Genomic DNA, 13694 nt, shown 5'->3' on the forward strand with positions numbered 1-13694 from the left:
GCATAAGTCCAACTTTTGACAATGTTGCGTACACGGACTATAGTCGCGTACGCGAGTACCCAGATAGAAGCATTGGCTTGCATACACAAGCCACTTCTGTGTACGCACAAATCCAAAATTTTTCAAAGTCGAATACGCATGCCGTGTCCGCATACGCATGCATATTAGAATCCAGAAAAAAGATGATATGTTGCAAAAATGCGGTTTTTTTATCACAACTTTAAAAGCGTATAACTTTTTCGTTAAGAATTATTTTTCATCCATTCTTGAACATTGGAAAGATCGATAAATAAACTTCCATAAAAATCTATTTTCGTTAAGTTTTCAACTTTGAGGACCGAGTTACGACCCGCCGAAGTTGGCCAAAAATCCATTTTTGTCCAAAAACAGAATTCACCAATTTTTTCAAAGATTCACAAGCCATATCAATTTCTACTCAATATAATGCCTCCCAACCATCCCTATTCACTCATTTGATATCAACCACGTTCACGCCTACTTAAATTACATATTACAACTCTAAATCATCATTTTCACATCTCCAATCCTCAATTCCTATATTCTAACAATTTGTTACCAAATTTCACATGCTCAATCACATAATTACCATTTCATGCTCATGCATCAACATTCAATACATTCACCAACTTACCAAACTTACCTTTCACGGCCTCCAACCCAAATTCACGGCATTTGACCCAACATTCACTAATTCAATCAACTCAATATTTCAATAATTCATTAATTCATAATTTTAATCATCAATTCATATTACATTCTCATAACTCATAACACCCAATCACCAAATAAAAATCAAATCCAACACTTCATAAATGATCACATCTTAATTCCATTTAATCACACAATTAAATCTTATTCCTAGAGACACCTAGCCTAGGACTTTATGTCACATTACCTAACCTAGAGTGGTGAGATTTTGTCACTCTCCAAACGAAAAAGTGGAGAGATGCAATAGACTCTGAAAGTTAGAGACTGAATTCTAGCGCGAGTTTGGGATCGAGGAAGAAAAAGAAATGGGTTGTCTCAGAATGTAACTGCAGTACTCATGCCATTCTGTTCATGTCAGGAACAGAGTTAAATTCGGCCAGGCTGTTCTTTGGTTGCCCATACTTTAAGGTAGTTTATATTTTTTCTCGTTCATCTAGATTTCGATTGAAGGTTTAAAATGTTTTCTCCTATCTTGCAGACTTCAGCACCTCATTGCAAGTATTTTGCATGGCTTGATGAGTATGTTTCATCGTTTAATGAGGATGCTAGCAAGAATCTTTATTTTGGTGGGTTGAAGCAGAAGGAGGTTCATTTTGAAGGCTATTCTCATGGTGTTCATGACAAAGCAGAGGAGTTTGAGAAAAGATTGGCTGGATTGGAAGTTAAGTTATACAAATCTAGAGTGAATAAGATTCAAAGCAGGTGCAATGATGTTGGATGTATTGTTATAGCATTTGTTGCAGGACTAGTTATTGCAAACATCCTAAGGGCTTCTGAGTAGGAAGGAGCAGTAGTTCCATGATTTATATCCAGTCTTACCTTCATCTTCAGATGCCACTGGACTATTAAATGCCTCACTCTCATATTCATAAGGCTTCTCATAGTCAGAATCGAATTCTTCCTATCTTGATCATTGTTAGAATTCTTAGCATCTTTTAGACCATCCACACTTTCTTTTTTCCTTACTACCACCATCAATAACCCTATTGTTTTTGTTCTTATCAAGCCCATCCCTGAGAATATGTCTTCTTCTTACTTAAAAGTACTTCTTAAAAGCCCTTCTCTTTGTAATTTTTGTCTTAGGTGACTTAACTTTGTTATTTGTACCATTAGGCCCAACCGTATTCTCATCAGTTAGGCCAATCCTGTCAACTCTTTTTGGACCTTGAGCAGTCTTCTTCTTAGGTGAAACCTTCTTTCTCATCTTCTTGAGTTTATTTCTCTCTATCTCACTATCTTCACTACTATAACAATCTTCAAACCCAGGAGGAGGAGGCTTGTAGGCCTCATCCTCTACACTCTCATATCCATCATCTAAAGATGAGGATGATGACTTAAAGAAAACAACTTCAACCCTCACCCCATTATCAACAATCTCAGGAACACTCACTGGATGATCAAAGTATAAGTAAAACTCATTAGTCTCCTTATTTCTCCACATGTTATCTCTTATTTGATTTATCTTAACATCACCTTTGATAAGATGTGGCCCAGTTTTCATATCAGGTGTAGTCATGTCAAGCCAATACATCTCTTTATACTCTCCATATCCCAACTCCTTAAATAAAGTCCGTAAATCAAAGAAATTAAGATAATGTAAATCTATCGGCGATACCTATGCACATTCCCAATAACGTAACACAGTATTCTTTTCGAGTTTCTCTTAAAAGAACTCCATAGTTAAACACATGGACTACCATATAATCATCCATCTGTTATAACAATAATAATTATACAGAAAAATAAGTTACGAAAAAATCTAATTATGAAAATCATTTTTGTCAAATTAGCATAAATATTCAAAGTTCATATCAACATACATAGTTCAACTCAGTGATGTAATAATAAAGAATAATTAAAAAAAATTCATACCAACCCTTCAGTTAAACCCAACCTTGTGCAAAACTATGAATAGTAACTAAAGAACAAAATAACAAATACAATGTGCAACCCTCGAATCCTGGAGAAAAGAAAATTCTTTCCAAATAATCCATGTTCCTAACATCCAAGAAAACAAATACAATAGTACAAATTCACCACATTTTTTAATATCCTAAATCCATTCTTACTTTTGTAGCTACCACCTTCAACTTTGGTTGACGTTGTCACAGAATCTGTTATTGACGCCGTCAATTCCCTTTCCTCGCACTTTATTAGCAGTACTGTTAGAGGTCCACTCAGCAACACCACCACGTGCACCATCATAGATTTGCCTTTTGGAGGAAAAAGAGGAAAAGAATCTAGGGCTTCCTGTAAATACAAGTTAGGTATTGGGGGGGTTATATGGGAAGAAACTCAACGAACCGATTTCCTAGTTAGAAAACAGTAGCGTTTTGGATTTTATAATTTTGACGAATCAGTCCCTATCCATTTTTGACTTGTCACTGTGGCACTTAACAGACAATCTATTGACACATTATCGTCGTTAAATAACATGTAAGTAAATTTCGTTAATTTTTTACACTGGAGATGACGGAATGATCGTCATATTTCATGGCTACCAGAAATAAGGATCGGTTGGTACCACTTTTTTCGATAAAAATCAACTTGTCCTTCAAAAAAATGAACATGAACCAATTTGAAACTTTATTCATAATTTTTTTTAATGTATAAATCCCTCTTTTCTTCTGACCTTATGTAAAATAGGGTTTTAATTTTTTTTTTCGTTGGAAATGCTCTTGGCCTGTAATAAGGAAGAGGTAATCTAAAATGCTAGCATCGAAAAAAATTTTCTAAATAAAATCACGTGACGTACGTTGCCTTTTAGCATTAAGGTATGTTTCTATATAATATTCTGGGTATCTTCCAACCTGACAGGTTAAGGACTAATTCGTCGCAGATTTGAGCTCTATTTAAGAGTCTGTTGCTGGCCAATAGGTTACGGTATGTACAAAACAGAATTCGAACCCCCGACACTTGTTTAAGCAGACGTGAGCTGATCACTCGACCAACCCAAGTTGGTTAATTTTAGAACTAATTTGATGTCTGATAAAAAGTTCCCAAAAAACCGATTTGGGTATCACTTTTCCAACAACGTGTGGTGTCCTTTCAAAGCTTTTCTTCATGAATTTTGGTTTTTATTAGCTAACTTATTTTTACGTTCTATTTTTGCTTCCTCTATTAGCATCGTGGTTTTCATCCAAATCCAATCTGCCCGTCTTTTATACAAATAATTAATCCAATAATGTTAGGGGAACAAAAAAATAAATTAGAATTTATTTTATTTAATATTTATAATTATTATAATAATTAATTAATATTAAATAAAAAAATTCTAACTATTTTTAGTTAATATTTTTTTATTACCATTTTTTATTACTATTTCTAAATGACATCGAGAGTGAAATTAAAATTATAAAAAAGCCGTAAATTAATCATTAGTGCAAATAGTTTAACATGTAAAGAAAAAAACCCACCAAGCGCACCCAAAGAAATCAAGATCAAAAGAAAATTAGATTAAAGGATTCTATTATCCTTAATCTAAAACTAGGTAATGGTAAAATTTTTGAAGCAAAAATGATTTATATAATTAATAAGCTGCAATTTATACAGAACTATGTCGCCATTCAATTTCAAAAGATTATTCTTAATTAATATGTAGGGTATAATTCTTTAAATTGGATTCGTCCTCATTTCGATATTCAAATTGTAATTTATTTTAGATGAACATAATATTACAGTAATTATGAATATGAGCAAACAACAGAAAAAAAAAAGAAACAAAGAAAGAAAAATGTAAGACATAAAATGTTACACCCAGAAAAGTATATGTACAAGTTTCATTCACAACTAGTCGCAATCTTTTAACATGCCGATTAAATCCACCATTGTTTTCCATTGCATCATATATATACAATATTCCTAATTTTGTTTTGTCTTCAACATTTGTCTTTCATCGTCTTAACTTGTTGAACAATGTAACGACATATATGTTCACATAAATCAAACCTTGTACATTATTCATACCTAATTCTTGAATGAATTTCCTTGAATATTAACACGCAAAAAAATTAGAAGCTGACTTTGCCATGATTCCTGCAAACTCATTGAAACTAATAACACCGTCACCATTGCTATCAGCTTCGGCCATCATATCGGAAAGCTCAGGGTAAGTTAACGGATGGCCCATTTTCGCCATGGTGCTGGCAAGTTCTGCGGCGGTAATGTAGCCATTTCCGTCTTTATCAAATGATCGAAACAACTCGGTGAGTTGTTCTTGATTGATTAGGACATGCTCATTCAAATCAGGTAATAAGGCATGAACAAGCTCATCAAATTCTATATATCCATTGCCATTGTTGTCCATGTTGGTAAGTAAGGCATGGAGTTGATCGCCGGTGGGTTTGATGCCGAGAGATCGAAGGAGGGCGGCGAGCTCTAGGTGGGTGAGGCTTCCATCGGAGTCGGTGTCAAAGCGATTGAAGATGTCGTGCAGCTGATTGATCTGCTCGGAATGGAGGTTGGCCATCGAAAAGGGACGGATGTGGTTGTGGTGGTAGAAGATGAGAGCAAGAGAGAGGTTTTGAGTTTTGACCTAAAATGGTAAATGGCTATTTAGTTGGAACCTTTTTGCTTTTATTTGATGATGAAGAATGTGAGGTTCTTGTGTCATCTCATTTCGTTGCGGGATTGGTTAGTTACATTGTTTTATAACAGGCACAGCCTTGAATTGTTAATTATAAACTATATTTGAGTGAATTCAATTTATATATATATCAATTCCGTTACGTTACCAACATTTCTAGCAACTTCTGTCCATTCTTATTTATAATTATATTTAATGAAAATATTTTTGTGAATATGTCTAATAAAAATATTATTTTTATAATATATCTTTTAGATATATTTTTTTATATATGTATTTAAAATATAATAATTAATTATTATTAAAAATAAGTTGACAAAAAATATGTTAGTATCCTATATTTTTTTAATATAAAACTAATGGAATCTTCCAATGTAGTAGAACCCTATGCGTTTTACAGAATATTAATTAACCATCATTATAACCGAGTTGAGAACTACTGATGAGTACTATAATTAGTAGAAAACTTCTCATTGCAATAAGCAAGTAATACCTCGACATTGGCTAATATTTTGTTTTGGGTATAATAAAAGCAGATAGCATTGTTTTTCCCTAATAAACATCTATATCTATATATAGTTTAGCTAGATAGTTCGTTAAAAATTTCAACGAGATTAGATAAGTTTACAACTTAATTAATTAGTGTTTAATTAAGTGATAGAGTATAGTCTTTTTTAAAAAAAAAATAACAAAAGAAAAACAATCTTTTATGTATTTGGCCATAAAGCGATTGCACCAAACTTGCTACGCATGCTTGGAAGTTGGAATGGTAAATTAGCAAAGACTAATTATCCATTCATTCTACTCAATATGAAACTCACCACTAACTTCTTGAGCCTACTTGTTTATATTTTTTCTATGGAAAAATTACCAAAAATATCTATGAAATTTATAAACGCTGACAAAAGTATTTATAAATTAAGAAAATTAACATTATATTCATGAAAAATAAATTTTGAACAATAAAAGTATTCAAACTTTAATTTTTTGTTAATTTTTAATCTACTTATGATTATTTGCTGAAATAAATTTCAAATCGGATGAATAATGAATTTGTTAGTTTTTTACGTTTGATAGCTGTTTTAATTTCTGGTTTTGCTAGAGTGAATTGAAATTGGATTAATGAATTTAAAAATTTTTATGTTTTAAGTATTTTTTCGTATTTGATTGATTTAGTTTGGGTATGGGTTGTAAACTTATGACTGAACCGGTTAAAGTCCGATCCTCTACCACCACCATTGATTTTAGTCTAGTCTCGTGTAGAAGTAGTTTCGAATTTTATGACAAAGATTTTAAAGATGCATGTTGAATTATGAAATGTTGAAAAAGTGAGTTGGGGTTGAAAGTGGGGTAGTTTGGAAATTTTATTTAAAAATCAGTAAAAAATTAAAATTTTGATACTTTTAACATACAAAATCCATCTTTCATAGGTATATCGTTAATTTTTTTAGTTTTTAAGTACTTATATCAACTTTCGTAAACTTCATGAATATTTTTTGTAGTTTTTTCTATTTTCTATATATAATGTCCTATCCCTGAATTTTGAGCTTTATTCCATCTTTCATTCTTTTCCATATCGAAATGCTCATTTTTAAAATATACTTCACTATTTGTTCTACACAGCTTAGATAATAGAAGATAGTAACTACTATTGAAAGGAAAATGTAAGGAGAGAAATTATTTGATGAAATATTTGTGACAAAGTTAATCACATAGCAACCATAATAATACCATACAAAAAACACACCCTTCTTTATTCAGCTCTTTTATATCATATCTATGTCTTAGCGTTGATTTAGATTGGCTCTTTTGAGTACATTTTTTTTTATTAAAAAAAATTCAATTGTCTGGGTGTAGCATTATAAAGTGAATAAAAAATAATAAATATTTTTAAAAAATACTTTGTTAAAAAAAATAAATTATTTATTTTTTATAAAAACTAATAATACATTACTTTTAAAAAAATAAAAATAAAAAATATTTTTAATATTTAAAAACTCTTTTTAGAATTTAGGGTCAACTTTCTTGTCTATCCATACTTAATTCCATCCAAGATGATGGACAATCATGGATAGAATACAGATGGAGCTTCTGCCAAGTTTGAATTAAAATAGAAAAATCCAAACAATTTCAAAAAACTGTGCACTAATTGAATCCAGTCTTTCCTTGATGAATATAAATGTCAAAGTGTTCACAACAAATCCATTAAAACACATAATCCCTTTAACATCCTACTGATGTGAATTTTACAAACTACAAAATATATTAATAAGTGCAACGGATTATATCAAGTAATAACTCACGGTGAGTGAGTATCGATTCACGAAAATTAACAGATTAAGTAAGTAAAATTAATCTATTAATCTAGTCAGGCAATCAAATTAGGGTTTTGAAAGGCTTTATGCATAAACAGAAATTAAACGAAAGAAAACAGTGAGTGTGAGAAATAATATAAATTAAAGAGTTAAGATTTCGGAGATGTTGAAACTTTCGGACTAATATTTTTCACTTTTCACCTTGATCATGCAAAAATACTTTTATGACAAACCATTAGTAATCAAATCCCAATCCCTTAGTGATTTAATTTCTCTTCAACATAATTAATTGCTAATCCCTTAGTTAATTACTTAAAAAAAGAGTTGAAGAACGTTCACTGATTTATAAAGCCACACAATTCATACGAATCTCTCCTAGTTGATTTTATGTCACTTATCAATCCAATTTCAAAACTTAAGAATTATGAGAATCAATTTTCAATCTTAATTCAATTAATCGACTTTTTCAAGAAATTAAAATAATTCAAATCAGAGAAGAATTGTTTCCCAATACATTCAAACCCTTTAAGATAAAGAATAAAAACCTATTCTTGAAAAGAAATAAATTCATTAATCAAAGATGTAAAAAGCTAAAATAAACATTAATCCATAAAATCAACAAATCTCCTAACCTTAATTGAAGAGAGTTAGAAACTCATGTTCTTCCTTGAAATCCTTGAAAAATAAAGCTGCCGAAGTAGCCAAGAGCCTCCTCCGAAGAGTCTCCCTCTGCCTTAAATACTAACCCTAATTTAAATTAAAACAGAATCAAAACTAAAATAGAATCAAATATATCTAATTAATAATTACCTCTAGCATAACTTCTAATATTTATCTCCTTGTAATACTCAATTAATGCTGAGATAATGGAATTTGAATTGAGTCTTGAATTGATGAAGAAGTGGACATTTGGTAACTTGAATTGAGGCCCTAAGAGGTGTAGAAAATCTCACGTAGCACATGAAATGTATTGCGCACCAAGTGAAGCAATCTTTTGGCCTGGAATGCATTCTGTTGGGGTCACGTACAACGTGAAATAGGCTACACTGTACGTGAGTCAATTTTCTTTAATTATGGGCTTCCCTTGCTTCTTCACATTATATATGGTGAATTTCACGTTATACATGAAAACCAACTTGTGCATATGCACATTCGCTTGTTGTGCATACGCACACATACATGCATACGCACAGTTGCTGCGTCTTACATGAAATTGCCCACGTACTACGTGAAATAGTGAATAATATGTGCGTGTGCGTACACACAAGTGTGTCCGTACGCACAGATCCCTTTTCTTCTTTTCACGTTTCACGTCTTTCACCTTCTCCTTCCAGTGAGTTTTCTGTCATTCATAAAAAGCATTCTGCTTGTCATTGTTTGTCATAGAGAGCTTTCTGTTTATTTCTCTCCATCCTCCTTTCTGTTCTGTTTCTTTCTGTTTTTCTTTTAAAACTTCCTATAATTAATGAAATTCAACTAATCAAAGTAATGTTCATTCTAACCCTAAATTCTTATTAAATCAATTCAAATCAAGAAGGAAAAATACTAAAGATGCGGACGCATCACCTACCACACAGAAAAGCGCATCGCTCGCGCGAACGGAAACTTAAGTACGAAGAAGAGTAAGGAAATATATAAATAATAAGAGCAAAAAGTCAAAAGGTACATAATATCAAGCTCCAGCCTCGACCTGCGAAGAGAAGGCCGGCCGGAGAATATGTACATACATACATGTATCTAAGTATATCCCAAAATATCCCAACATACATAAAGTAATCGTATATATAGTTCTCCAAAAGGCCTCTAAGAGGACTAAAAATAAGTTATATATACATAGGAAAGTCTATAAACATAAATACATAATCGACAACCCAAAATATAACAGCCTAACTTTGCTTGCCATCATAGGAACCTTCAGACGCCTAGCGAGGAGCCTCTCGACCTGAATCTGAAAACGACAACATATGTATGGAATGAGAACTAAAAGTTCTCAACATGGTAATGTTACCTATATAAATAATATATAAGGTCCCGGGAAAGCTAGAGGCGATTCTAGATCTCCGACACTCATATCTAGAACTTAAAGTTATAAATTAAACCAGAAATCAAGTAAACTATCCAAGGTACTCATGTTCTAATCCAATATTTAACTTAACACTTCGATCTCACTTTCCTCCAACTCTCGAAACACTAGTGGAACTACCCTCGTCACTCCTCCGCCAAACGAGGGATCTCTCAGTCGCATAGACATACAATACAGACAAAGAAAATACAGATAGAGTGCAAATACAGTAGGTAGAACGTATAGCAATTAGACATAGTAATTCAAATAGGCAAACCCAAGTAATGCAAACTCAAACAAAATGTTGGCAAAAAAAACACTGAAAATTAACACATACTTTTGTGCAAGCTTGTCATTTGTTTTCTTCAATCTTGGTTTTGTTATTTCTTGCATTCCTTCACTTCTGACAATACATACAAAATATTCTATTAATATATAAAATTTTGATGAATAAACAAAATATAGCATTACGATGATAGTTTCTAAATCTAACTCATCATCAAATTCAGTTTCTTTTTGGGAAGATGAATCCACAATACCACGCTTCCTCTTTTTGGAATCCATATTGAAAAAGCAAACAATCATTAGGCAAATAAATACAATAAAATTGACAAAATACACTGAAAACTAACACATACTTTTTTGCAGGCTTATCATTTTTTTCTTCAATCTTCTTTTTGTTATTTCCTCCATTTCTTCACTTCTAACAATACATGCAAAAAATTCTGTTTATAAAGAAAATTTTAATATATATATATATACAATGATAGCTTCCGAATCTTACTCATCATCAAATTCAGTCTCCATTTGGGAAGATGAATCTTCAATAATGCGCTTCCTTTATTTGGATTCCATCCAGAAAAAGTACAAACACACAAGGTAAATAAAGTGAATAAATATTTACAAAAGATATCGAAAAATAATACTTACTTCTTTGCCATTCTCTCAGATTGTTTTTTGCTCTTCGGTGTCTCCTGTGAGTTATGTTCAAAATTAAACTCATACTCAGAAATATTTTCACTTTTCGAAGATGAGTACGATATAACAGTCTTTTTCTTCTGTGGCTTCTTTTGTTCCTTCTTTTTTTCCCTTCTTTTTGTCTTTTGATTGGTCTCTCAGCTGTGTTCTTCTCACGATGCCCTAAAATAGGAAAAATATTAGTTAGCATAAAATATTTAAAAAAAATACATCGAAAATAAAGAAAAAATTTTTGTCGAGTTGCCATTTTATCTTTCATCTCAGCTTCTATTCTTTCAACTAGCTTTTCCCTAATCCAATGTTGAACCCACGATGGTCCAAAAATTGTATCCACCGACTTATTCTTGTTTGTAGATTCATGAAAATATACCATCATCAGAGCAAAGAGGCAACCATGGACTGCAAATTTTTTTTCCAATTTGTGCCCTCTGATGCTCTTGATGAGAAAGTTGAGCACATGAGCATCCCAATTTCATTGTCGTATTGTGTCCACATGAAGAATGGGTGGCATGTGAACCAGAAAAATTTTGTTTATTGTTGTCAGTAATAAGAAGCACTTCTAAATGAAGAGGATTAATATCCTCTTGAATTTCAGCTGATTTTCCTGCCCATCCGCAGTCATGTCCATTCTAGAGTTTTTCAATTGTGACAAAGTCCAGCCTTTGAAGTTTTCAATAAGTTCCTTTTGCTCCTCATTGATTCTTTTATTTTTAATTTTGTTTGGATAGTGCTCCTCTACAATAGTAGCAAAAATATTTCAATAACACGGAAATAATTTAAAAAATACTGAAATTTGATTTACAGAATAGATTACAAAATGAATTTTTACCATATGCATTCAAGCCAAGGGCATCTTCTATTTTTCACGGGTGATCTCGATTACATGATAACGCGTATGCAGTGTGTTATTGAACAAATTAAATGAATATGCCAATTCTTTCAAGAGCTTATGCGGCACATTTAAGGTAGGGATATGCGTCATAGCACCAAATCCCAATTCTTTGATAATAGCTTTTTTCTCGTTGCTCATGTTGTAGAATATATCATGAATGGATTTTGTGAAGCATCTCAAATCATGAGTTTTCTATAAATAAATAAGAATTATGTTACATAACTATATTTATACAAAAAAAATTGAGTTTTAACATATATATGATTACATAATATTTGGGTCCTTCCTTTTCTGCAATGTTCCTGTCAGTAACTTTTTCATTGTCATTTTTTCTATAAGGAATAAAAACTTAGGTTAATAGGTGACAACAGTACCAAGTACACCTTAATTCAAATGAAATATACCAAAATACAAAACAAATACATCGCTATTATCTCTTGATTGCATCACACCGTGTCAGTTCAAAAACATATTCAAGTCAATCAAACATGCACAAAATAATACCAGAAGCACTACAATAATTTTCTATGGGCTAGTTACAACAAATGCATGAATAAAATTCCTCAAAAATGGACAAAAAACATATGCAAATCACTCAAACATGCAAAAAAATAACAAAAGCACTACAACAACATTCTGTTGCCTAGTTACAACAAAAAAAGATAACAGCACCAAGTACACCTCAATTCACATGAAATACACCGAAATATAACTCAAATACACCATTATTATTTCTTGATTGCCTCACCCAATGTCAGTTCAAAAACTCATGCAACTCAATCAAACATATACAAAATGACACCAGAAACACTACAACAAAATTCTATAGGCTTGTTACAACAAATACATGAACAAATCCCTCAAAAATAAATAAAAACACATGCAGCTCAATAAAACATGCACAAAATGACACCATAAGCACTATAACAAGATTCTGTTGTCTAGTTACAACAAAAAAGGACCACAACACCAAGTACACCTCAATTCACATGAAATACACTGAAGTTGTTGTTACTGATTATTACACATAAACCCAGTTCGAAACATACAGACACTCAAGCATGCACAAAACACATTCAAATCCCTCAAACACCTGCAAATATATGTTAAACTATACTAAAAATACTACGTAACATTTTTACACCGACCTAACACAATTATCATCAAATGAATAGTATAATGACCACAATAATATATACTTTAACGCAAGCATATAAAATGAATCTACTAAATAAACAGAAATATAACTATCTAGTGTTTTGCGATAAAAAGTGAGAAGGAAAAAAGTACAAAATTGAATAATTAGTGAACAATATCTTTAATAATAATTCATCTTTTATTTTGGTGTTTCTTTGTGAAGATTTCAAACGTAACTTTAAGAAATTCTTGAGTTTTTGGGACGATTTTAAAAAATTTTTGAGAGATTTTGAATGACATTTAAATTTTGATCATTGTAGTTTTGATCGAAAAAGAAAAAATATTTTTTATATTAATATTTGTGGTACTGAATAGATGTAGGAGCACACATAGTCACATATACATGCTCTTTAATTTTAAGTTAGTTTTTATATGCTCTTTAATTTTAAGTTAGTTTTTATTGGATTTGAGTGAAGTTAGTTTCCAAAAGAATTGGTAGGTGTAGCATACCTGGTCAAAATATAAGAGGCTTTCGGTGGTTTACCCTTTGGATTAAAATTGAATTTTATACAAAGTTTTAAAGCTCTGCTATTGCACTTATAAGGATTCAGAAAAACAGCAAACAACAGTGTTTTTATAAAATCCATAATAATTTCAATAATAATTTCAATTCTAATTCGTTGCCTCTAAATTTTGGTGATATCAAACTCAACACCCCTAAGTTTCAGAATCCACAAATTTCAAGTTCATATCACTTCATTTGATTAATTAATTGTCAATTGGAAGTGGCGTCCTATTTTCATAAATCAGTTCAGAATTTCCAACAAGCAATCCAGTTTCCAAGTGACTTAATTACGTCTACAAAATAGATATAGACATGAAATTTGTACTCACTTAAAATAGACTGATAGATCTCATAAATCCTTTTGAAAGCAACTCAAAATTCCAAATAAATAAAAAATTACAGTTGCTGAAAGTTGGTACTACAGAACTAGA

General features: G+C 31.5%; 1 protein-coding gene and 1 long non-coding RNA gene across 2 annotated transcripts; both read right to left on the reverse strand.

Annotated features, from left to right (window-relative positions):
- Positions 1 to 4723: 4723 nt before the first annotated feature.
- On the reverse strand, positions 4724 to 5197 carry LOC107490911 (probable calcium-binding protein CML15). Its single transcript, XM_016111713.3, has one exon. The coding sequence runs from the start codon at positions 5195 to 5197 to the stop codon at positions 4724 to 4726; it is 474 nt and encodes a 157-aa protein (XP_015967199.1).
- A 5141-nt stretch (positions 5198 to 10338) lies between these two features.
- On the reverse strand, positions 10339 to 10735 carry LOC107490910 (uncharacterized). Its single transcript, XR_002376220.2, has 3 exons — positions 10622 to 10735; positions 10476 to 10529; positions 10339 to 10394 (listed from the first exon to the last, which is right to left on the reverse strand). It is a non-coding gene; the product is annotated as an uncharacterized LOC107490910 (long non-coding RNA).
- Positions 10736 to 13694: the final 2959 nt, after the last annotated feature.

The sequence above is a fragment of the Arachis duranensis genome, chromosome 5, assembly GCF_000817695.3.
Source record: "Arachis duranensis cultivar V14167 chromosome 5, aradu.V14167.gnm2.J7QH, whole genome shotgun sequence".
In the NCBI taxonomy this organism is placed as follows: domain Eukaryota; kingdom Viridiplantae; phylum Streptophyta; class Magnoliopsida; order Fabales; family Fabaceae; genus Arachis; species Arachis duranensis.

What these genes read in the sequence shown, in the direction of transcription:
- LOC107490911 (XM_016111713.3), bottom strand. Translation starts at nt 5,197, where the DNA reads ATGGCCAACCTCCATTCCGAGCAGATCAATCAGCTGCACGACATCTTC.